General features: G+C 44.4%; 1 protein-coding gene and 1 long non-coding RNA gene across 3 annotated transcripts in view; both read left to right on the top strand.

The window, feature by feature from the left end:
• Positions 1-11,029, top strand: part of TMEM154 (transmembrane protein 154) — a 49,792-nt gene extending 38,763 nt beyond the window's left edge. Inside the window, exon 7 of one of the 2 annotated variants that reach the window (XM_036313494.1) lies at positions 9,899-11,029. In XM_036313494.1, coding sequence (XP_036169387.1) covers positions 9,899-9,944 — 46 coding nt within the window. In that variant the 3' untranslated portion in view covers positions 9,945-11,029. Of the gene's footprint in view, positions 1-1,625; positions 5,357-9,898 lie in introns of those variants that run through there. The other variant, XM_036313495.1, reaches the window with a different exon arrangement.
• Positions 11,030-21,289: 10,260 nt separating this feature from the next.
• Positions 21,290-23,790, top strand: LOC118658954. The gene is made up of 3 exons (XR_004968408.1): positions 21,290-21,702; positions 23,230-23,306; positions 23,415-23,790. It is a non-coding gene; the product is annotated as an uncharacterized LOC118658954 (long non-coding RNA).
• Positions 23,791-25,788: the final 1,998 nt, after the last annotated feature.

The raw sequence follows: 25,788 nt of genomic DNA, 5'->3' as shown, positions 1-25,788 counted from the left end.
TGCACCGGACCTCTAGTATAATTAATATCACTTCTATTATAACTGCTGGACACAGCTCAGTGTTGTGCTCATTCCTAGCCAGCTTTGTCATACACTCAGCTTAGAGCAGCAGAAATTTTAAGGTAAACAAAAGGAAAACATGCAACTAAGAGACTCATCGGTGGAGATGAACTCTGGGTTTTAGAAATCTTATCTTGCTACCACCAATTTCCAAGAAATGAAACTTTTTGGCCCAGTTTAAGAGTTGCTCAGGGTGATCTAAGTGAAGTGCATTATTACATCTACTCTTCAGATTTAAAAAAATAAAAAGCCCTGGCCAGTTTTGCCCAATGATTAGAGCCTTGGCCCTCGGACTGAAGGGTCTCGAATTCGATTCCTGGTCAAGGGCATGTACCTTGTTGCAGGTTTAATCCCCGGTCCCTGGTCAGGGTGAGGGAGACAGCCAGTAAATGTCTCTCTCATGTCAATGTCTCTCTCTCTCTCTCTCTCTCCTTCCTACCCCCTCCTCCCTCCCTCCCACGCTCCCTCTAAAAATCAATGGAAAAAATATCTTTGGGTGAGAATTAGGGAAAAAAAGTCTTAATTTTCAATTAGGTTTCATTTTAAATAAGTTTTGCTACAGAAGTAGTCCTTTTGACAATGTCTGCCTTTCCCCTTCTTCCCCATTGATCATCCCTCCTTATCACAACCTCTTCCCCATCTTCATAACATGAACACACACACAATGTTTCCCTCCTTTTTCGTGGATCTACCTATCAAGTTGCTGCAGAGTCCTTTTTGGAACACGGGGTGTTTCACGAAGCAGGAGTCAGAAGAACAATCTATTGCAGACTACATATGCCTATTAGCTAAGGAGACACCAGGTCATGTAGATTATTCTCATTCAGGCACTTCCTTGGAGACAGAGGTTGCTTCAGGTTCAGATGTGGTAGGATTTGAGGGAAAGGACACCAAAGTACAGAGAGATGTGGAGGAGAGGTAGGGTGGCCTGCCTTCAGGAGACTTGAATGGTGGCTTGGTCCTACTGGGGAAAAGCCACAGAACCAGGTATGTGGCAGAGATAGCCACGCTAGAAACAAAGCACAAGTTAGCCAGCCAGCATGGTCATGTCCAAATACCACATCCATAATTAATGTCAACTCACACCCCAGGGTGCCTGATGATCGGATTCTAGAGGACACCAAGAGGGCACCTCCAGATCCTGTGGATATGAACAAAATGGCCTTGGGGGGGGGGGGGGCGGGTAGGGGAAAATCCTGCCAGGGCCACAAACTCTTCAGGGAAAACAACACATGGAAATTTTTTTTGAAAAAAGGCAATTGGCATTTATGCATAGAGAATGGGATTAGATTTAATTAAAAGGGGAACCCCTGACTCCATCTGGTTCTCTCCACGTCAGCACCAGGGAAGGATATTAGAGCAACAGTTAGGGATTATTTCTTGGCCTTCATGAGTTTTCTTCTCGGATCAAATAAAATATCCTCGTTGACTTTTGTTTTAGAAATTGTAAACTGAAGGCTGTTGGCTTGCTGACTGTTTATGCTCTCATGAGTCACCGCCATGGTGAAGTGACCAGCTCTGGGTAGCTTCTTGGAAACACACGACTGTTCTGTTTTTTTTTGCAGCGATAATGAATCCTAAAACTGAATGGTGCTAATGTTCTCCAAGAGGAGCAGCCCGGGGGGAGCCCGCTGGGCCTGCCAACAGAGGATGAAGAGGATACAGGTTTAATTAATTTCAAATCAACATAGACACAAGAACCTCTGCTGCTTCTCCCAACGCCCACTCTTCCTAAGGATGGCATCACCTGTACTGGGAAGAATGCGCTATTGAGAAGTCCAAGGAACAGGCCTGGCTGACATCCATCGCTGAGGGTGCAGGAGCCATAGGATACATTCGCTCTAATCAAAGGGTGTTCCCTCCTCTCAGCCAACCTCTCATGGATTGCATTTACTCTGGCCATGCTCTCTGCGTCCTTGTTACCTTTCTGCTTCATTCCTCAGGGTTTAAATCAGGCAGCTGTTTTATCTGTTTCCTTCTGGGTCACACTGTTACCTAATTAGCTTTGGATAATTTCCTCTGATTAGTCAAGTGGTAGGTCAACTGCATTCAGCAGGAAGGTTTCTCAAGGCGAGTGTCTCACAGTCGGAGAAGACAGCAAACAAAGCAGGTGTTTTACTGTCTACACTATCCCAGGAGGTTGGTAAACTGGCTTCTACCTGTCAGGAGGCTGCAGCGAGAGGCCACAGTCCTGAGGAGATGTTGTTTGGTGACCTGTTGACCCACGTCAGCTAGATCGAGTCACTCTTGGGAACTTCTCAGAAGCATGGGAATCTTCGATGAAAGAGTAAACGTTGTCTTTCTCAGCTAAAATCCCCTACTTTGTCCTCAAAGCTCTTTTTAACAAAAAAAATATATATTATTGATTTTTTTACAGAGAGGAAGGGAGAGGGATAGAGAGCTAGAAACATCGATGAGAGAGAAACATCAATCAGCTGCCTCCTGCACACCCCCACTGGGGATGTGCCCACAACCAAGGTACATGCCCTTGACTGGAATCGAACCTGGGATCTTTCAGTCCGCAGGCCGACGCTCTATCCACTGAGCCAAACCAGTCAGGGCCCAAAGCTCATTTTTATTCTCACTACAGCTCCCTTGCATGTAGTATATAGGTAGGGAGAGGGGGTGGTGGGGTCATCTGCCACCTTTGTATGTCTCTGAGATCTTTAAGGTCACTTGAAACAAGCAAAACAGGAATAGCAAATATCTGTGGCCAATGTCACTTATCGCACTCGGTGTTGGGACACGCTTCATGTCCTCTCATCCCAGCTTTCCAGGAAGTCACTCTCAGCCTGTCAGAGATGACATTCTGCGTGATTTCTACGTGGTATTTGTTGACATCCTCGCGCTAGAGTTAATGGCACAAAATGCAGAAGGGCCTGTTTATCACTCCCACTCACGTACTATCAATCTCCAGTTAATCCTTAATTTTCAAATTCTGACCTTTAAAGCAATCTAGCAAATGGGGAGTCCTCAGGTCATCTACGCCACCTGATATTTTATTCCAGGAAAGAAACAAAGAATAAAAGCTTTGTTTATTTTCCTGCTTCCCATATACACGGAGGGGAGATAAGGTTCACCAAGCATCTACTGCTGAATCTGGGGCCTTGTGTTTGAAAGGCTGCGTTAACGCATAACAAAACCCGGACCCTCCTCCCTGTCAGAATCCCTTACCTAGTATGTGCCTTCTGAACTATGCCCTTACCTTTAAAGGCAGGCTTCCAAATCAGGGAGGTCTTGCCCCACAGTGAACCATAGAACTGTCTGGCTGTGTTTAACCACCGCTATTCTGCTCTCCTGGCACTGCACAGAGCTCTGGCAAAAGACGGTCTTCGTGGTATCTAACTTCAACAGATTTATCTGTCATATTCTCTTTGGGGCATCCTAATATGGCATTTTTTGTTTGTTTCCACTGCTGTTTTACATATTCATGTTCAACTCGTGGTCCACAACTTGTGATTCTCAGATAGTATGCCAATATTGCCACTTTCTGAACCACCATTTCTGCCTATTTTGGTTATTTTCAGTCTGTTTCTCATCAATGTGTGACTCTCAGAAGAGTCTCAGTTCTTTCTCTAAGTAGCTAAGATTTTTGCTCAACACTTTGACCTGTAAATTTCACCCGACTCAATCGGATAATGGACGTTAGAAGTTTTGAGAAGTATAAGGGTCTTGGAATCTTACTTTGATGAGATTCGATGAAGCAATATTTTTATGATCTTTTAAAAATATTCTCATTCACTATTTAAAATAACTTCAAATTCTAGAAGAAGCCAACTTCAGCAACATGCCATTGAGTTTATATCTGAAAAATGTACTAACCTCTATAATTGCACAGTGAATATGTTTAAAAATATAGTTAATTCTGGCAAGATATATGAAATTAGTATGGGTCAAACAGTCAAGGGTCAGTTCCAGCATCCTGTGTCTTTTTTTATTACCACCCAATTAATAGGTATCATAGGTTTATGTCAAGAAATGTCAAGAAATTTTAAACCCAAATTTAATTTTATATTTCAGATTATTGTTTGTGAAAATCTCATTAATTTGCCCCAACTGGGAAGCCAATCAGAACAAAATCTGACTAGAATATTTTAGAGATATATATTTTATTGCATTTTTGTACATTTTAAGCACACTAGGTTAATAACATTGCCTTGTTGAACTCCTAAGGAAACTTGTTGGGTTTTGTTTGTTTGTTTGTTTTAGGAAACTTGTTGTGTTGTTTTTTTAAAAATCCTCACTCGAGGATATTTTTCCATTGATTTTTAGAGTGAGTGGAGGAGAGAGGGAAAGACAGAGAAACATCGATGTGAGAGAAACACATCGATCGGTTGCCTCCTGCATGAACCCCGACCAGCGCCCGCAACTGAGATACACGCCCTTGACCAGAATCAAACCTGGGACCATTCGGGCCCAGGCCGAACCTCCATCCACTTAGCCAAACTGGCCAGGGCAGGAAACTTATTTTAATAAGTATGTAAAAGTGTCTACCTTCACCCAGTGATGTGACTTCTCTAAGAAGGTCATTGTCATTCCAAACACGAGCACACAGCATTGGATCAACCTTGACATCCATGGAGTGACAGATGCTTCCACTGACACCCTCACAGCTCTAGCAATGGAAACAGGTGCTTTAAAAAATACTTTTACCAACTCATTTATTTTGGTTGTTTAAACTATCAGTTTTCACCAGTTCAGAAAGAAGGCCCTTTGTTGAGTAAACATAGAAACTGTGGTTTCAACTTCTGTCGGGATTAGTACAAATTCTGAATATATTGGAGTGATAAGACATGGTTTTACACTGGGAAGACACTGCTAAAATTCTCAGTGTGGGTAAAAGATTGAATTAAAAAAAAAATTTATATTACACATGGCACTTTTTCACACTCAGAAGACACTCTGGGTGAATTCTGGGGTTTCCATTTAGCATCTATTGTAGACAGTCCAGAGTAGCTTCACTCATAGATTACATTATTTGGATCTTACAATAACCAGAAGAGTCACTGTATATTAGTGAGCAATGGAATTAGTCAAATTGGTTATTAATAGTGTCATAACCAAATGACCTATTATTGTTATTATTATTTTGAGCAGTTCTTTGACTTTGCCTTTGTCTGATCTAGCACCAAAATTTTATTTTCCTCTTAGTCCTTTCGAAGGTGGTTATTTGTAGATACCTGGTGGCTTTTTTTGTTTCGTTTGTTTTTTGCCCTGTTACCTTTTATAAATAATATGTTCATGAGATAGCAATCCATACAATTATATAAAATAAAACTTTTTTTTACCAACTCCATAGATGCTTTCAGATTTTTGAAATGATATTTTAAGAAGTTACATTCCTAAACCAACATGCTTATTATAATATCAATACTTTAATTTCAGTTCTGTACAAGATTATAAATATGATGTTGAACTATTTGAGACAACCCACAGTGGATGGGTTGTTTTTACAATTGAACTTCAGGTACAGGGGGACCAGTGCATCACACTCTGAGCTCACACCACATTATCATCATTGGCCTTTGGTGCTTTATAAGTAAGTAACTAGACATTTTACAAAAAGCATATTCCTCACATTTTTCTCTTCTTGGGCAGCATGAATGGACTACATGAATGATATATGGATACTACAAACAGTAAGCAATCAATGAGAGTAATCATGTATTACTCTGACTTAGGTGAAACCCCTGAAATTATAACTAACATCAGGAACATAGGGAACTCTGTAAGTTTAATAGATGCCAGCTTTCAGAAAGAGCAGGGATTGTGGTTATTCAACAAGTTCAAAACTAATCTGGTAGATCAGTAATAATTTAGTATGTGTGCATCCTGCTTTTAAAGTTTAGCATGAGCCTGGCCGGTGTTGCTCAGTGGTTGAGCATCAATCTATGGAACAGGAGGTCACGGTCAATTCCAGGTCAGGGCACATGCCCTGGTTGCAGGCTCAGAAGGTAGCAAATCAATGATTCTCTCTCATCATTGATGTTTCTATCTCTCTCTCCCTCTCTCTTCCTCTCTGAAATCAATAAAAATAAAGATAAATAAAGTTCAGCGAGAATAATGTAAAAAACAAACTCCACTATATTAGACTTCCTCATTTTACAAGCATGTAAAGTATTTCCTCAGGAGATCAGTAAGATCATCAGATGTTGTGTTTATCACTTGGCTTTTGTCCCAGCAACATAAAAATTCTACTTTGCAAGCCTCATCTAAGAAATGGTCCCATTGCTACTGATTAGAACTGATTTGCAAAACTATCAAAGTTTAAAGACTGATTGAGGCTCGAGGTTTTCTCCTCCTAACTTGCATGCTGAGAATTATTTATATATATACATCTTTCCTCTATGACTTAAGGCTTTATTAATGTTGGGTATTCATATATATATTTATGTATAAATTATTTAATTCTCAGCTGCATGGCTTTTAATAAAAATAAATAAGTGCATACATGTTTGTATGCTAAATTACTCATTTGGTAGTGATAGACTGAAAACTGTTTCTAAATTTAATCTATAATAATAAAAGCATAATATGCTAATTAGACCGGACAGCCGACGACCTTTCAGACATCATTCTGGACATACTTCCGGACGAAGCTGCCATGGCAGAGGCTGAGGTAGAGGCAGTTAGGGGCAATCAGGCAGGCAGGCAGAGTGGTCAGGGACAATCAGGCAGGCAGGCGAGTGGTTTTTTTCCATCTTTCTCTCTCTTTCTCTTTCTCTGCACCCTCTCACAATCTGGGACCACTGGCTCCTAACAGCTTGCCAGCCTGCCTGGTCACCCATAACCACTCTGCCATATTATGCTTTTATTCTTATAGATTAAATAATAATAATAATATTATCACAGCATGCAGATAATATGAAGATTTCCTTGACCAAGGATGCATTCTTGCAGGTCATAAAAGCTAGTCAGCACATTGACAAAGAATGGGTAAGAAAGATTGCTCCTCATGGCTCCAACTAAAGAAAAACCTGGCTAATTGTGGCATTAATATGCCTCTGGGTCTGCTGCAGTGTGTATTTCCTTTCCTGTTTTAGCTGGAACAACTAAGAGACCAATGTGGTAGGTCAGATCAGCCTGGAGATCACAGCAGACAGTCCCACAGAGTTAGGGAAATGATGCAAAGAGAGACCAACAATCTTGACCAGCATTTATTATGTATACCCATTAAGAATTAAGTTCAGGCTCTAATACTAGAAACAGAAAATAAAATTGTTCTCAATGAGGCTGGCTTTTTCTCACACATGAGAGTACAGAGGTAAGCTGGTATGGCAAATCCATGGTCAGCTGGGACCTGGGCTCCTGCTAACTCTCCCCCACCTCCATTAGTGCCGAGCTGCCTTCTTCGGGGTAGCCACATGATCCAAGATGCTTGCTCTAGCTTCCTAAGAAGGATAATATTTGTAAGAGCCTCCCAACTAGGTCAGCCATCCATACAATAAAACAACTCAGCCCATTCATTGGCCAACCTATCTACAAGGCAGCAGAGAACTGTGGTTTCCATGGTTGGCACATCATCACACCCAACAACAAAGGTTCTGTTTCTCAAAGCACTGAAAGAGTATTGGGTACCCGATGAGATAGCAATTCTGGCCATAAGGTGCTAAGCACTTAAAATATGTCATCTCATTTTAATCTCCAGAATATACTTTGAAGGCAAGTTTAGGGAACTTGTAAACTTGTCCCATGTCTCCCCAAGGCTCTTACATCGCTATGATACACTGCCTCCCCAGTGATAAGCAATAGGAAAATGTTTAAGAAGGTGTCTGTCATTGCCAAGGAGGCCTGAAAGTGGGCACGGCCTAAGATAAGTAGCAGAAGCTGTAGGATGGCAGTGATAGCATGACTCCAGAGCCAGTGAAAATGATATATCATGTTGAAAAAAAGCCAGGGTTTGAATAGGGGAGGTAAGGAAAGACCTAGTTTCGGGACATAGGTGCTGGTAAAAAGTTTGGTCACTGAGCAAAAAAAATAAAATTCCCATTTACTGGAGCTAAAGTCAACAGGATAGTAGTTGTACTCTTTAAAGTTGCAATCGAGAGGCATGCCCAGATACTCTCAAGAACAGGTGTTTAGTGCAAGAATTTGAAAGAATGTAAAGTAGCCTGAAATATCACTACCTCTTTCATAGCCATAGTCATGCTGCCTTTCAGAATAGCCAAGCCTAGCATGTAGGTAGGACTTGTGTGGAAGAGGAAAAGCAGCATGGTTTAGGATTTGGTCTGAGTTCAAGAGCCCATCTCTGGATGCATTCATACTTCCCCCCAAGAAAACTGGATTGGATTGGTGTTTTAGCCATCTATTGCTACCCAACAAACCACCTCAAAACTTAGTAGCTTGATGCAGCAACAGTCATATATGAGTCTGCGGTGTGGATGGGGTTTAGTGGGGGTTGGGGGATTTTGACTTTCAGATGATTCACTCACACGGCTGGCAAGTTGGTGCTGGCTAATGGTTTAGAGCCCAGCAGGTCTGTGGGCCAGGGACCTGGGTTCCTATTACACAGGACTTCTTGGGCTTCTGTACAACATGGTAGCTAGGTTCCAAAAACAAATATCCCAAGAGAACCAAGTGGAAGTGCGTGGCATTTTTATAGGCTAGACTCAGAAGTCATACTCTGTTGTTTAAAACAGTCACAAATCTCAAGGGGAAGACACAAAACCCACCATTCAATGGGAGGGATGTCAAGGTCACATTGTGAGAAAAGCAAGTGGATAGGAGATATGTTATAAGCATCTTTGGAAAATATAATCTGATAAAATTAGTGTGAGCCCATACAATATGGAGGGAATATATTAGGCAATCTCACAACAAGTGTCCTTAGCAATATTTGAACTCCTTTGAGTCCAGTGCCTGTGTGGCTATCTTGAGCCTGGACATACATCTCTGGTCCAATAATTTTTGGCAGATGGAAGAATTGGTTTCACCTACTACATGAGGCAGATTCATGGCACAGAACAGGTGTGGGTGGGTCAGACACATACACATTTACTAGAGGCTTGGTGCATGGAATTTGTGCATGGTAGGGGGGTCCCCTCAGCCCAGCCTGCACCCTCTCCAGTCTGGGACCCCTCAGGGGATGACAGACTGCCGGTTTAGGCCCAATCCCAGGGACATCCCTCTCACAATCTGGAACTGCTGGCTCCTAACTGATCACCTCCTGATCATCCCTAACTTCCCCCGGCCCCCGCCAGCCTGATCGCCCCTAACTGCCTCTGCCTGCTGGCCTGATCACCCCCAACTGCGGGGCCTCCCCACCCCCTGCACCGGCCTGGTTGCCCCCAGTGGCCCCCCCTGCCAGCCTGGTCGCCTCATGCAGCCTGCTGTTCATTCATTTGGTCATCTCTCACTAACCCCCCCTGCAGGCCTGGTCACCCCATGCAGCCTGCTGTTCGGTTGTCCGTCCGTTTGTTTCGGTCGTGATGGCCCCTGGCTTTTTATATATTAGGATGGATACTCAGTACAGAAGGTTATAATGGGACCTTATGCTCACCCTCAGGTAGTGTGTGAACACCTTGAGAATAGAGATGAAAAAGACTTAGCATCTCTGTATCCTGAACAGTGTTTGGCACTAGTAGATGCTCAGTAATCATAGAAAAACCAGTCACCTGCTGCGTTAAGAGTCACTGCATCACTCTTACTCAAGTATCTAATTAGTCTTCATTGTCAGTGAGAGCAGGACACAAATAGAGAATTGTTCATTTTCCATCACCATTCTCTCCCCAAGTTTCCAGATTTAATTATGTTTTTCTCACCTTACATCTAATGGATTCTGATATCATTTTTTTATCCTGTTTGAAATTGTCCTATTGTATGTGCATTCTATTTTTAGCCGCCTTAAATTAATCTGGAAGGACACAGAGAACAATCATAACTGAACTAACAAGCAAGTAGAGGTGGAGGAGATAACGTGGTTCTGATTGGAGGGCGAAGCCACACCTGGGAAGGAGCCCAGCCGATCATTAAAACCCTCTCAGCAACTCTTTCTTCCTCAGCTCTGGGCTTCTCTTCTTTGTTCTTTGGAGGGTCACGGAGAAAAGAAATACAAGTCTTATCAATAAAAAGTATAAATAATCTATCTGGGTGATGATACAAGCGCAAGATACAAAATATTTCTTCTCTGGGAAGGAAATTTCTCCATCTTGTGACAGGTGGAGCTGCGGACTTTCTACCCATGGGGCTGTGCCTCTCTGTTCATGTCCCACCCTGTGCCATCCCAGTGGGCCTCCGTCCGCCCTCGTTGCTCATATTGCACAGCCTTCTGCCTTCAGGAATAGGTCTGGGAAGCTGCCAAAGGAATTAATGTCGAGATTTGTTTTCTGAGTGGGGCCGGAGAGCTTAGTGGGCTGGGAGGAGTGGGGAGAATGTGAGAAAAAGGCCTTAGGGAATTCCCCGGTAAAACAGGAGAAACCAGGATTAGCTGTGAAGACCAAAAGTGCAGGAGAGGAGTCAAAATCTGAGATACAAAGTAGAGGTAAGGGTTAGACAGGAGCAGGCTAGAGAGTGCTGGGAGTGAGGTGAGGAGGATTCAGGTGATTTCCACAACGGAGCTGAGCTATCCAAGGTCTCCCTAGATTGGCCACTGGATGCACAGAGAACGGTGGTCAGCCTGGCCTACCGGTGGAAAAGACACTAGATAACCACTACCTTCTCTTTGTCAGAGTAGCCCGTCCTTCCTGTTAAGTTGGGAAACCCAGCTGCAGGGAGACAGCATGAATAACAGACCTAGGCTGGGACCCATGTTCCCACAGCACCAGGGCACACATCCTGACTCCTCCCAGAGCTGTGGGCTGGTGGGAGCTAAGTGAGTCTCCTGAGGGAGAGGGCAAGCGGCTACATCTCTGGCCAGCTCCACAGTAGGCAATATGAGGTGCGGACAAGGCAAGGTCCATCACTTTCCCTTAAGTAAGTAAAACAAAATTATCCTAAATAAATATGCTTCTCCTAATTTTCTCTCCTTTAACACTATGTTGGTGTGTTTGTTTAAATAAGACACTTGGTTCCAGTGAGAAGATGTCCAACTCACACTGACCCAGACCGAAAGGAACGGTGCGCTCAGGCAACCAAACTGGACAAGGGCCGGAGCTTGCTGCCCGCAGGGACAGCCAGACCAGGGACTCAGCACAACCAGGCTTCTTCCATTTTTTTGTCTTTCCTCCACTCTGAGACCAACTTTCTCCAGAAGGCGGTAACTCTTGCAGCTAGCAGCTCCAGGGAGCTCATCTTTCTATCTTTGCCATCAGAGCAGAAGGGAATCTCTTTCCTTGAATCAAATTAAGAACTGTCTCCCAGAAAGAATTAGATTAGACAGTCTGGATTTTATGTCTAACCCTGTGAAAACGGGTGTTGGGACTGACCGGGATTGACATTGTTTCTATGGCCACAGGTGTGTGTGGGTGAATGTGATTGGCTAGGTGGGTGGGTGGGTGTTTGATTAGTTGATTGGTTGGTTGGTTGTGGGAAGAGGATGTGTGTGTGTGTGGGGGGGGAGCAGGGAGCAGTTTATAAAGGGAACCAGTGTTATGACCAGACGCAGGCATTTGGGACCAGCCAAGCCCACAGTTATCCATCACTATATACATTCCTCTGTCCCATTCCCCTTATCAACATCCAGAGAGTCAGAACTTCAGAATGGGCCAGCTTCTCAGGATGGTGAATTTACTAATGCTTTTCATTTCCTTCTTGTGCATTTTTTTATATTTTCTAAATGTTCTATCATTAATATGTATTACTTTTGCACTATATGTTAAATAATAGAGTAAGTTTTCATTAACCAAGGTAGAAATATTAAGAACCAAAACATAGAAAAATCCTAATTTTAGGGCTAATATTCTTGCAGCATAAATATCTTTTGAAACTTACTTGCAAAACTTCCATTGGAGGGTTTAAAAGGGTTAGCGAGAGAGGAAGCCAGTCAGAAATCTTGAATAGAGAAAATACTAGAGGGCTTCCCTGAAGATGCCACTGGGACCCATCCATTCATTCAGCAAACCTTTATCGAGTGCCCACTATGCACCAGGTGTTAACGATACAGAGGGGACGTGGGGTAGCATAGAAAAGTTTATAGCCTGTCAGCCACACTGGCTGAGTTTGGATGCTGGCTATGTGTCCCTGGGCAGGGTACCTAACCTCTCTGTGCCCTAGTTCCCTCACAAGATTTTTAGAAAAGCCACATGATTTGATCCATGTGAATGCTCTGAGCAGTGCCTACTGTGTAATACGATTGTATAGAACTGTATGTTATGGTCTCTGCTCTTAGGTAGTTCCCAGTTCAGAGGCTGAAACAGTACAAACTGGACATCTGCAGAATAAGATGAAGGACCTGCCAGGTTCGTATTGTTAAGATATGGAGTTGTTGGGAGGCTCCTCTGCTGAACAGCTTGCAGGAAATTATCCTGCTCAGGACTCTGGCGCCGTTTTCTAGGTCCTTAGGCCACAGTGGGCATACATGTGCCTTCTCACACAGCAAGAGTCCTAAATGGGAATGAGAGGATGATGACAAAGACTGTTATTGAGTACTTAGTATGCAACAGGTACTTGTCTAAATGCTCCATCAGAATTAACTCACTTAACTCTGTAGGTAGGTATATTATTACCCCATTTTACAGATAAAGAAACTGAGGCATAGGGAGATGAGGCCACTTGCTCATCGTGGTAATACAGGTAGTATGTAGTGGAGCTGGGATTTGAACCCAAGTAATCTGTTTCCAAAACTAGCCTTCATGTTGCCTTCATTGACCACAAAGAAATCATACAAAATGTGACCCTGAGTGCTATTTGCCCACATATTTGAGTGTCATTTATTTGCTCCTTCAGTTGAGCCCCTTGCGCTAAGAAGGGCACAGTGGGACTTGTCAGCTGCAGAACGGAAGCCAGGATCTTCCCATCAAGCTGTTTCGGGAGATAAGGAGTGTGCATGAATGCCGAGTAACAAGCTCCTGGTGAGAAGTAGCTACAGGGCTCAGACACAGAGGAGGAAAGATGAATAGGTTGGGGAGAACAGCAAAACCTCAGGGAGAGAGTTGACTTGGAGCAGAATCTTAAAGAGCAGGAGGTTTTGACAAGCAGTCAATCCCAAAAGTTGACGTTGCGGTTCCCAGGGAGAGCATGAGGAAAGGCACAGAAACAGGGCAGTGCAGTACAGTGCAACTTGGCGGGGTCACAGGGTTGTGAGGGAGAGTGGCAGGTGATGAAGGCTGCCCAGGAGGCCAGACGCCTTGAACTCTGGCTTGGGAAGCTGGATTTCATGTAGCAGGAAACAAGGAGCTCCTGAAAACTTTCAAAAATGGGAGCAAAATGATAACCCTCACCCCTCACCCCTCACCCTCCCTTCTCTTTGCGACAGTAAGTCCCACTCATCCTTCAGCTCAGTCAAAGCCTTCCCCAGCCCCCATTGTATGTTCTCAGTCTCTTTTCTTGCAGCATTTGCTGCCGTTGCAATTTTACCTGTGTTTGTGTGATATCCAGCTAATGCTTCTCTTGATTATAAACTTCATGAGAACAGATAATGCCTGCCCTTGGTTGTTAAGCATCATGAGAACAGAGAAATATCTGTTTGGCTTACCCTGGTAGCCTCAGCACCAATCATATCTTGAGATAACATGCCCTTAAATGTTAGATCAATGAATGGAGAATCCATAGGATTTGGTAACTGGTGGAATAAGAGGAATGAATGCTAACACCGGGCTTTTGAACACTAACAACAGGCAAAGGGGTGTGGCCATTTACTGCAACAGGGCCCATTGGAGAAATGGTTTTCTAGGATGATTATAAATCTGGTATTCTCTGTATTGATTCAGAGGTGCCAGGAGGTCATCAATTTGTCCAGCAGTTTGTAGCGAATTTCACTTTACAATCTAAGGGAAATATTACAGCTGAAGAAAGAAGAGTGAAGAGTTAGTAGGTATATCAGTGAAAATCGGTTTGCCTGCATGTAGCATAAAAAAACCGCAGAGGCTTACGTTTGAAAGAGTTTTCCCCTCCCCCTCACACCTAAAAGAAGTTTGGCAGTAGGAAGTCCAGGGCCGGAAAGGCAACTCCATGGTCCTCAGAGAGCCATGTTCTTCTGCACGGCCCTTCTTAGCACGTGGAGTCTATCCCCGAAGTCTCCTTTGGCCCAGATGGCTGCTGGAGCTGGAGTCATCAAACCTGTCTTTTTGGAAGCCGGAAAGAAGAAAGGGAAGATGAAATGGACTCCCCTGGAAGCCTGATCCATTTACATCTATCTCATTGGCCCAAATTTAGCAAGGGTTGCATCTTGCTCTAAGTCAGCGGTTCTCAACCTGTGGGTCGCGACCTCTTTGGCGGTCGAACGACCCTTTCACCGGGGTCGCCTAAGGCCATCCTGATATCAGATATTTACATTAACGATTCATAACAGTAGCAACATTACAGTTATGAAGTAGCAACGAAAATGATTTTATGGTTGGGTCACAACATGAGGAACTGTATTTAAAGGGCCAGAAGGCTGAGAACCACTGCTCTAAGTAAAAGCCAAAAAATGTAGCCTTTTAGATAGGTACCTTGAAGAAAGCCGAAGAGTCTCCTACTAAGGATAATGTACATCAGGTCGGCAATAGCTGATTCTACCACAGGAAGCAACAGCCTAGATGAGGTCTAGAGAAATGTGAAGTTTCATAAATGTTCCCCCAAATGTGAGAAATGAGCACCCAGTAGCAGATACATGAAATGTTAGAACCACAAGGGATTTCAGGAATCACCTAGTCCAGTTTCTGCATTTTGCTGATGAAGAGACTTGACCCAAAAGAGACGCGAGCGATGTCACACAGCGAACGGGTGGCAGAGCAGGGACGAGAAGCAGATTCCTTGGATGAAGTGCTAGAACAGCGCGGAAGAGGTTCCAGCAGCTCCACCTGAACATGCTTGAATAAGGACCGACTTTATTCAACATGATGCCTGATTCAATGGACAGGCTGGCATGGGGCAGACTTGGATTTGAATCCTAGCTGTGTGACTTTGGGCAGTTACCCAGCTTCTCTGAGCCTCAGCTCCTCATCTGTGCATAATACGGGAATGGCACAGAGCAGGCACTCCACACATGGTAGTCATCATTATTGTTGTTATCAGAAAACAACAAACATTTTTGGAATTACTGTTATATGAGTCAGTGAACAAATAAAACATGAATGAATGAAATTAGAACAGACAGCTATCCATCTCAGATGGTTTAGCTGTCTGTTGGCCGAGAGATAGGAAGTTGGATAGGTAGCTTCTTAATATGCCCTAGCTTTCAACTTTATCACGCTAGCTTTTTGCATTTGCCATTCTAGTATATGTGCCTCCTTGGACTCCTTATGGCCTACCTGCCAAACCCCGCCACTCTGCTCGGTGACACCTGACCCCCTTCGACACGCACCGGTCCTTTAAAGACTAGCCAGACACAGTCTTCTCCGCTTCTTGATTCATTTCCTTTTTCTCGCCCTCACATATCCCTTCTCTCACTAGTTTACTTTCTCCTCAACCTCCTCTCCTGTTCACCAGGCAACATAGTTTGATTGTTTACATAAGGCTGAGCTTATTGTTGTAGGATAGTTTAAAAAGACAATAGTCAGATTCTGGCCTTGAATTACTTACAATATGATGACAGGTGCATGAGCCATTAATGACATTTTCCAAGACATCATTACTTTGAGGACAGACTCTGTACTGCAATATTTTTCCTACCTCCCCCTTTATCGCTGTCATTTTCCCAATTGTCATAGCTACTCTTTGCTCCTTTACATAGTTTTGTGTTTAATTAGTAATCGTGATCGAATTTGAAAGGCTGGGAAATAGTTACAGTTTTCCTATCTTAAAAAAAAAACACGGTAAAATCTCACTAAATTACCAAATGAAACATGCAAAATCCATGGGCACTATACGTGAGATCCTCATTAAAGTTAATTTATTTTCACTGGGCTTATCCCCGGATTCTGGTTTTATTTGGAAATGCAGAGTTGATGTCTACTGTGAAAGGCGGCAATAAGGCCAGAACTGTTCGCCAGCTGAAGAGCCAGCGCTCTGTGTGCACTTGTTTGGGAAGGTCCGCATCCGGGGAGCTGAAGCCCTCTCCGCAGTGCGAACACTCCTGCACTTCTCTCCTGGGGGTTCTGCTTCCACCGCTCACCAGCTGGATGACTTGGGGAAAGCTGCTTCGCTTCCCCAGGCCTCAGTTTCCCCATCTGCCCTAACTCATTTAAACCTCCCAACAAACCTCTGAGAGGTGGTTATGGTCGTATGGATTTCCCAGAAACTGAGGCACGAGTTCAGGCACGTTGCTGAGGGTCATGCATCTAGTGAGCAGTCGGACTCTGCAGCCCAACCTCTCCACCGCATGGTTCTGTTGCCTCTCATATGTTTGGAGAAGTCTCAGCGGTCCCTCAGCTAGAACCTGCAACCCCCCAAAAGCCATCCCTTTCCCAATTTGCATCTTTGATCTGCGGAGGAGGAGGGCTATGTGGAGGGAGGGCTCTGGGGCGAAATGGACAGCCTCAAGGTAAACAGGCAGAAAAACCTAGGAAGAGCAGAGAGCCTGGTGGGCAGAGAAAATACAGGAACTGCTCAGCAGTGACAACTGGCCCGTTCCAAGCCCAGGCCCTGCTATTGAAGTATGGTAGCTACCATCTATAGTTTAACTTTAACCCTCCTGTTTGGCTTATGTACCTATTTGCTTTGTTTAACAATGGATAGGTTATTTTGATTTTCTGAATTATATAAATCATCCCATTGGATTAAATGCCTTATTGATGGTAATGTGAATATCCCATGGGTTGGGCTCATACTGGTCTTAGAGAGCACATTCTTCTGTACCTGGAAACAGGACAGCACAATTACCCTAAATTGTTTTAGTGGCCACAGGTGGTGCATTCCAGCTGACTTAGTGGTCCCGAGACCAGGACAGCACAATTACTCTAAATTGTCCTGACAACTCAGTGGTCGGGAGACCAGAGGGCTCTAGATAATGTATTTCTGTCAATTCAGTGACCCCAAGACCCGAAGCTGTAATTAACATGCTTAATTCTGCTTCTGTAATCTGCTTTTTTGCGAGCCAGGTGCCTCATTCCAAACCCTGGGATGTAATCAATACCTTTGTGATTTTTGCCTATATAAGTCTGGTTTTGCCACCATCTTATGGCTATGAGATTTGGGAATGGCCCCTCATAGTCCCGGATTGCAATAAATGTGACTCTTTAATTCAACTTCTTGAGGTGTCCTTCTGTGATTCGCGGGGTACATTACAACACTATAAACATGCACACCACCCCAACAGGAGCTGTGCCACCACCAGCCCCACCCCCACCCCACCGTGCCCCATGACCTTTAAGATGAAGGTCTAGAGCATTTTCCTTTGCGAGTTGCACTCTTTTTTCTTTTTGCCCAAGAAACTATTCTCCTCTTATTCTTCAAGTGATTAGATGAGAAAGATAAACGCCTCATGCATATAAAGTTTCCTCCTGCAGGAGGTGAGCGGATGGGAGAGCCACTGTCATGTCATGATGAGTCACTGCCTGGATTTGGAACAAACACCTACAAAGATACACAGGGCGTAGACTCAGTAAGTAACCAGTTAACTGGCACTTCTGACGCCAATTACTGCCCCTGATGCGTTTTCCTAATTTTTTTTTCCCCTCTTCATTTTTCACAGCTTTGGAGCTGTCTAAGTTAGCAGCCTGCTCATTCTCTCCATTAAAATGCAGAGCTCCGCTTCCTCATCTACCTTCAGAGTCTTGGGAGCCAGACTCAGTACAGAAGGGGGAAGTGAGGGCAGGGCTAAAGAGGATCATATAAAAAATAAATGAACCCTTCATAAAAATGAATATTATTACCAAAGGGAGCCGCCTGCCAGCATCGCCACGTATATATTAACTCAGCTGCCGAGCTCTGTAACAACACGGAATTAAGCCCATGCGTCATCTTTTCAGTGGTTGCTCCCTTGATTTACTCTTAACTTTAAACAACCAATTGTGAAACGAGCGCTTCTCTTTGCCATAATGATGATGAGGCTTCGCCCGGTACTATTTTTTATCGTGTGAGCTTGAAAATAGGAAAAATAAATTTAGCGGTGCTTAGTACACTCTACGGCTCTCCAAAAGAACCAGACATTTGGGTGGGTGGAGGAGGTGGGGTGGGGGGAACTGTTGAACTCAACTAGCTTCATGAAGTCATTTGCACAAATTCTAAAAACTGACTTCAGTCTCCTTTAACTTAGCATATCTTTCCCCGAGGATTCCAAATGCCAAAAAGCTGGGCCTTTTTGCTGTCTGCATGAGCAACTGCAGATGGCCTCTTTTTCTTCACACTGAAAGGCATGCCTATCGATGCCCGTCTTTTCCTCGGAGGCCCACAGCCTGCCGAGGGGACAGTCTAAAACAGTGGTTCTCAACCTTCCTAATGCCGTGACCCTTTAATACAGTTCCTCATGTTGTGGTGACCCCCAATTTCATTTTTTACAAATTGAACATAATTAAAGCATAGTGATTAATCATAAAAACAATATGTAATTATATATGTGTTTTCCGATGGTCTTAGGCGACCCCTGTGAAAGGGTCATTCGACCCCCAAAGGAGTCGCGACCCACAGGTTGAGAACCGCTGGAAGAAGCCCAAAGAGCCTTCCTGGTGACAGCATGGACCCAAGACCACCTGAGCTCCCTTGGCTTATGTCTTGCTGGGCATTTTGCTGGGTCGCATGTGTCCTTTTTAAAAAATATATATATATATATTTTTTTTATTGATTTTTTACAGAGAGGAAGGGAGAGAGACAGAGAGTCAGAAACATCGATGAGAGAAACATTGATCAGTCGCCTCTTGCACACCTCCCACTGGGGATGTGCCCGCAATCAAGGTACATGCCCTTGACTGGAGTCGAACCTGAGACCTTTCAGTCCCAGGCTGACGCTCTATCCACTGAGCCAAACCAGTTAGGGCCACATGTGTCCTTTTGTCCTTTGCTTCTCGCAGTTGCTGTGCTCTGGCCCCTCGTGGAAGTTGTGACTCTGCAGACAAGCGACTGACTCCCACACTCGGCTTGTGGCATCAGTGTCATTACTTCGCAGCCACACCTTGTAAATCTCTCCAGGCTACAAGCTTGTGTCTGTCCCCCGTGGTTCCGAGAACAATCTGCAGCCTGCGCTGACAGGAAGGGCCATTATGGTCGCGATGTTCTCACCATCTGGAATGGTTACAGTGTCAGGATCTGAGATGACTCACTGTGCTGAGCAATCATTTCTCTGATGGCAGCACTAATCAGGGGGGATGAGGCCGTTGCTAAGAGCCGCTGCTTGAAGAATACCCAGCCAGATGAGAGGAAGGGCGTTGATTTGCTCTGACCCATTTGAAAATAAAGTGGCCTGGAATGCCGTCTTTGGTTCTACAGGCCATCCTTTAGGCCCCTTGGGCCAGCCGTGAGGAGTGTGGCTGTTTCTATGGGCAGAGGGCCTGCCCCGGGTTCTCTGTCCTTCTCTGTGGCCAGCTGTGGCCTGAGGAGACTGAGCAATGCCCTGATTGAGGCTTAGCAGTTTGGTGTGGAAAGGGGCAGTACAAACATGTGAATACAGTATTTTATGCAGCCCCTCCCTCCAGCGTTTGTCCTGGTGCTATTCTGCACAAACCCTAACCTGGCCACAGGCACCCCAGCCCACAGCCGGTCCCAGTGGAAATTCCCATTGGCAGCTGAAGGATCTGAGAAACCACTGGGCTCAGCCTGAACCCTAACTGTTGCCTCCAGAAGGGACCCTGAAGACACCTTGAGTTTAGACTTCCAGCATCCAGAACTGGGAGAGAATAAATTTCGTTTGTTTTGTGCCACTCAATTGGTGGTAATTTGTTATGGCAGCCTTAGGAAATGAAATTCATGGGAGACCAGCTGACCTTGTGCGTCACAAGAACAAACCCCAGACAAGAGCCAAACAGACTCCCCTTATGACTAAAAGTTTCCATCAGCTCCTCGGTGAGTTGCTGCACCCAACATAGCCTTCGAGTCTGTGCTCCAGGTCACTGCATCATAAAACAGAACGGTTACATTCCATGCGGGGTTGCTTCATTTGATTCCACTCCTTTTGTTACCATCAAGGGGTCCCAAGTCCAAGCTGAACGCTTACCCCTGCCCTTCACCATGTGGTGGCCACATCGTCCTTTTCTCTGGTCCTCTTGCCAGCCTTCTTCTTCTCCGTGGCCTTGCCTTATGCAGCTGCTCACCCACTTCACCAGTGGTCCCAAGACTCTTGTAAGGAAATCCAATAGCATCCTCCATCTTAAGATGAAAGCTAGCACTCATGTAGCATTGACGTATTACCAAATGAACTCATTTACTCCTCACAACCACTTGCTAATATCCCCCTTTCGTAGGCAATAACATTGAGGCCCCAAGAGGCTAACTTGCCCAAGATCAGCAACCAATAAGTGACAGGACTGAGACAGAAAGCCACAAAGTCTGGCTCAAGACAAACTGCTTTGCATAACGACTATGCAAATTGCCTCCAAAGTCGGCCACAGAGGGAAAAGCACCAATGGGGCTGGCAGCCCGGTGCCCTCTGCTTCCCAGTGTTCACCATCCCTTTGGGACGCTCCCACCTGAGACTGCAGCTCCCCGCATAACACACTGGCCCAGACAAAGACTCTCATTCCTCACAGCACAACCATGCCCGGGCTGAAATCCGTAAAGCAATCCTAGAGGAAAACTGGAGAGTGGCCACATGCTGGCACACCCGCCTTGCTCCCAGGCTGTCTCCAAGACGGAGGCCATCTGATTCTCTCCCCCTCAGGAAGAGGGTCAGAAAATGTCTAAATTTTGGCCCAAGGGCAGGAGGAGAACATGAGGAGAAGGGGTTGCCCTTCCTGTCTGCCTGCCTGGTCTTCCCACTTTCCTACTGATGTCCAGCCTCCTTCCTTGGGAGTGACCACACATAAACTAACTAACTCTCTCTCTCTCTCTCTCTCTCTCTTTCTCTCTCTCCCCCCCCCCCCCCCCCTGGGAAAACTCCCTCTGTCCACAGGGATGTGGTCTTACCCTGTGATCTCAACAAGACCCCTTCATCCTAATACAACACAGTAAGCCTGGTATCACACCCTGAGACCTGCAGGTCCAGGAGCAGAAAGAGGGAGTGTCCCCCATATCCTCTCTACGATGGAATGGGGAGTTTCTGGCTCATTCTTATCTCTGTTAGCCATGTACTCACTGCTGAAATCCAAAAGACATTTCATTAAAGAAGGGAGTGAGACAACAGGAACTGAATTTGCTGAGGAGTATGGGGAACGTTTGTTTCTTGTTTTGCACATTCACTGCGATGTGAAGCTGTTGTGGCCACAGTGGTATCTAATTAGCCCACAACACTTAGAAAATGAACCTGACAACAAGACTGCTGTGAAAGTTAACACCTGGCTTCCAGGAAGCTGTCCTGAGCCCATACGCTTTATTTTATCTCTTCCCTCCTGCACCAAACTGGCTTCTGATTTCTGCCTGTGCCAAGGACTCTTACCGTTAACTCAGGCGAGGGCTTGGGGTGTTAGAAAACTATTTCAAATTCAGTGCCATTTCAGTGCTGGTCAAAGGCTGTGCACACTGAAGAAGTGAAAGTATGGGTTTTGCTTAGGGGACACTGCGCGGTACACGTTCTTAAACCACTGCCTGACGAAAGAGGTTAGTGTCGTCGTCCCCCACCCCCCGCCCCCCGCCCAGTTTAACCCTATTTCTGATTTTGAAGTAAACACAGTTTATGTTATGTGCTGAAAATGAAGTTATCTATTTTTTTGAACCACTTCTGGTTCAAAAAAGCAAGCTATTATAGTGATTATGGTAGTGTTTTAGGGTCAAGCTCTTCCAAAGACAAATAAGATGTTCCCAAATGGTATTATGTTGAAATATTAAATATTAAAAGCTCACATTTACCAAGAGTTCAAAGTCTGGGCTATTATGAAAGTCTGGGCTATTATAGGGCAGCCTCCAGCAGAATCTAGAGAGATGCTTAGACAATGAAGGTTATTGATTGTCTCCGTTAAGGAGCAGGGAGAAAACAGTGATTCAACTGATCTTAAAGGTGAGGGGGCAGAAGAGGTTGTGGGTAAGTTTGGAAAAATTCACCAGCTCCCAGAAGGGGTACTGTTGAGCCCTGTGAAGCATTTGCATCTGGCATGTGAGCCGTCCAGGCTAAACGCAGAGCCACGCCGTGTTTCTGGTGGCTGACCTGACCCGAGAGCCACAGCGAGCCACACAGGGGCTTCGCCGGCATGTTTAACACCTCCTTGTACTTAGCTTCCACCCAGCTCATCTAAGGTTGGAGGCATTTCATATTTTTTGCAATTTTTTAAAAACCTTAGTGCTGAAAGGTTTCACTAACCACAGGGCAACCACACTCCTGTTCAGTCACCAGTGATGGTGAAAGTCTAGTATTTACAGCATCCGTTCCTATTTGCTTGCCTTTTCTCTCTTTTTGTTTTTGTCTTGTTTCACTGCTAATTAAATTCCTCTTAACCAATGGTTCTCAACCTTGGCTGCACATTAGAATCACCTGGGAATCTTTTTAAAATCCTGATTTCTGGGCCTCACCCTCCGGAAATTCTGTTTCTTTGTTACTAATGTTGTGGCCTCACCCCATAACAAACAGAATTTCCGGAGGATGGGGCCCAGAAATCAGGATTTTAAAAAGATTCCCAGGTGATTCTAATGTGCAGCCACGGTTGAGAACCACTGCTCTTAAGCCTCTGAATGGCTTCGTTTTGGTCTATCTACTAAGCCAGTAGTCGGCAAACTCATTAGTCAACAGAGCCAAATATCAACAGTACAATGATTGAAATTTCTTTTGAGAGTCAAATTTTTTAAACTTAAACTATATAGGTAGGTAGATTGTTATTAACTTAATTAGGGGACTCCTAAATCTTAGGAAGAGCCACACTCAAGGGACCAAAGAGCCGCATGTGGCTTCGCGAGCCGCAGTTTGCTGACCACGGTACTAAGCTAAGAACCTGTAGGCTTGGATTTGAAGCTTAATCCGCTATTAAATAGTGGTTTGAATGTAGAGGTGTCATTTAAACTTCTCTGCACCTCATTTTCTCACTTGTAATATGGAATTCATGGACCAAAGAATTTTTAATTTGATGAGATCTTAGATGCTTTGTAGTATAGCAAAACATTTTTTTCGCTTTCTCTTTTTTTTTTTTTTTTTTGCAGATGAAGAAGTTGAAGATCACAGAAGTTAAATGAATTGCCAGAAACCACCACCGGACAGGATTGACAATAAAAATGAGGTAATAAGCAAAGGATATTATAAAAACTCATTTAATACTCTGAATGCATCGTTGCCTTTGGCAAAATACTGAGGTAGATAAAGCCTGTTTTCCTATCTTCCCTTTCAGCTCCCTACTTATCTCTGAGAACCATTTAAATTTGTAGCCATTGTTTGCCAGGAGGGACTGGTAATGCAATCATAGCCTGTCTGCTGTGACTCTTGACACCACACGTAAGGACAGCTGTATTTGTAGACCCCAGGAAGTGAACCAGCGGAAGTATTGTTAATGAAGCAACTTTCACGAAGATGAAGCTTGCATGCTGGCAGCTTCTCCGTCTTGGCCTTTTATTACTTCTTACAGAATCTTGAACATAAAAGATTAGTGCGCAATAAGACAGTGCCTGGAGAGAAACGGACAATATATTGGCAGCTTAGAAGACAATTTCTGGGTAGGAAAACAATTCTCTGTTCTTCCTTCCCAAAAGTTTGCTCATTTGGGAGCCAACCCCGTATGAAACAAAGTTAATTGAGAAAGTTCATGTGAATGAAATGTTATTAATTTTCACATACCATCACTTCAACGTATGTTGGCTATTTTAGTTCAAAAATGTTGGCGTAATCTCTTAAAGCAGACTTAGAACTACACCTTGGTTCAAGGCTGCGAACAAGAGTTCCAGGGCCAGGGGTTCTACAGCATTAGAACCCCCGGGGGAACGTCTTTAAATGGAAAACTTTCCAGGTCATCACACTAGATATTTTGAATCAACTGAAGTGGCATGGAGCCTGGGTACCTGTATTATTTTAAGTTTCCAGATGCTTGTCAGTCTCTACTGATGTGGTGCCTGGGTGATGTGCCTGGGCACTCCCTGAGAGGTGGCCTGTTGTTTCAAGCCTCAGGTGGAGGTAGTTTACAGCAAAAGTTCAGTGAAAGTCAGAATCCCAGCAAGGAGTAGATTGCAGCCCCAAACTGGGGAGTTCAAAGAAAGGCAGTAAAGAGAAGGACTACAAAGGCACGGGTAAGTTGTAGGGAAACCCACAAGAGATGGTACAATGCCCCAAGACTAGCAACAGGAGGGAGCTACTCACCCACTAAGCCTAGGGACCAAGGAAAGGGAGTGGTTATGGGAACAAACAGAGGCGGGGGCAATATGAAAAGCGCCACCTGACAGGATTTATGGCCTTGAAAAAGGATGTAGTCATTGTACAGCAATGTTCAGAGCAGCATAATTCACAACAAACAAAAGGTGGAAACAAGCCAAATGCCTATTCCTTTTTAAGGAATGAAATTCTGATACATGCTACAACATGGATGAACCTTAAAAACACTTCTTTTTAATCCTCACCTGAGGATATGTTTTTATTGATTTTTAGAGGGAGAGGAAGGGGGGGCGGGAGAGAGAAAGAGAAACGTCGATATGAGAGAAAAACATCCATCAGTTGCCTCCCACATGTGCCTGGACTAGGGATGGTACCTGAAACCTAGGTATGTGTCCTGACCAGGAATCAAGCCCGAAACCTTTTGGTGCATAGGATGATGCTCCAACTACTGAGCACGCAGCCAGGCAACTTGAAAACATTTTGCTAAGTGAAATAAGCAGACAAATATTATGTGATTGCTGTCATAAGAGGTACCTGGAATGGGCATAATTCATAAATACAGAAAGGAGAATAGAGGTTAACGCGGGGGCTATACGTGGAGTAACAAAGAGCGATTGTTTAACGGATATGGAATTTCTGTTAAGGATGATGAAGTTCTTGAAATAGGTAGTCGTGATGGCTGCACACTGTAAATGTCCTTAACATGACTGAATTGTACACCTAAAACTGGTTGAAATAGTAAATGTTATATTACATATACAATATCACAATTTTTAAAAGGCAGATTAAAAAAAGGAAAAAAAAATGAAGATAAGAAAAAGAGTGCAGTTCACCCACAGCAGTTCTTCAGGGAGCAGCCTGGGGGATAAAGATCCAACGCCTTTGTCTTCCTCCCTCCAATGGTGGCCAGAGTCTGTCATGGGTTGAACCTACAGGAAGGCACAGAGCGAGGGAGCCCATCGATGTGCTTCATGAAGACCAGCCTTGCAGGGCACAGAACAGGGCAGAGAAGATCTGAAGGGACCAAAGGAAGCTGGACGGCGTGGGTCCTGTCATTCAATCATCTGTTCTCTGAGGGAAGCGCCAAACCCACAGTCACACCAACAACAAAAAAGGGCGTGGCGTGAGAAAAGCTGGTGGCGGGTGTTTATTCCTTACCCAGAAACAGCCATGCACGACCGGTTAAACACAGCAGTATATTTTCCAGGCAACCTAGAAAATCCTTGTTGAAATGCCATGATGTTCACTTATATCTTTTGATCTAGGAATCCTACTTCTAGGAATCTACCTTAAGGAAATAATGAGAAATGCAGACTAACAATCGCATCCAAGGAGATTCACTGAAGCGTTCTTCATCCTCACAAAAAGAGAAGCAACTGAATGTGCTGCATGCACAATGCCTT

This window comes from Myotis myotis, unplaced genomic scaffold (genome assembly GCF_014108235.1).
Source record: "Myotis myotis isolate mMyoMyo1 unplaced genomic scaffold, mMyoMyo1.p scaffold_m19_p_6, whole genome shotgun sequence".
NCBI classification, from domain to species: Eukaryota; Metazoa; Chordata; class Mammalia; order Chiroptera; family Vespertilionidae; genus Myotis; species Myotis myotis.
Note: the sequence above shows the minus strand (reverse complement) of the source record. Positions and strands in the feature narration are given on the sequence as shown.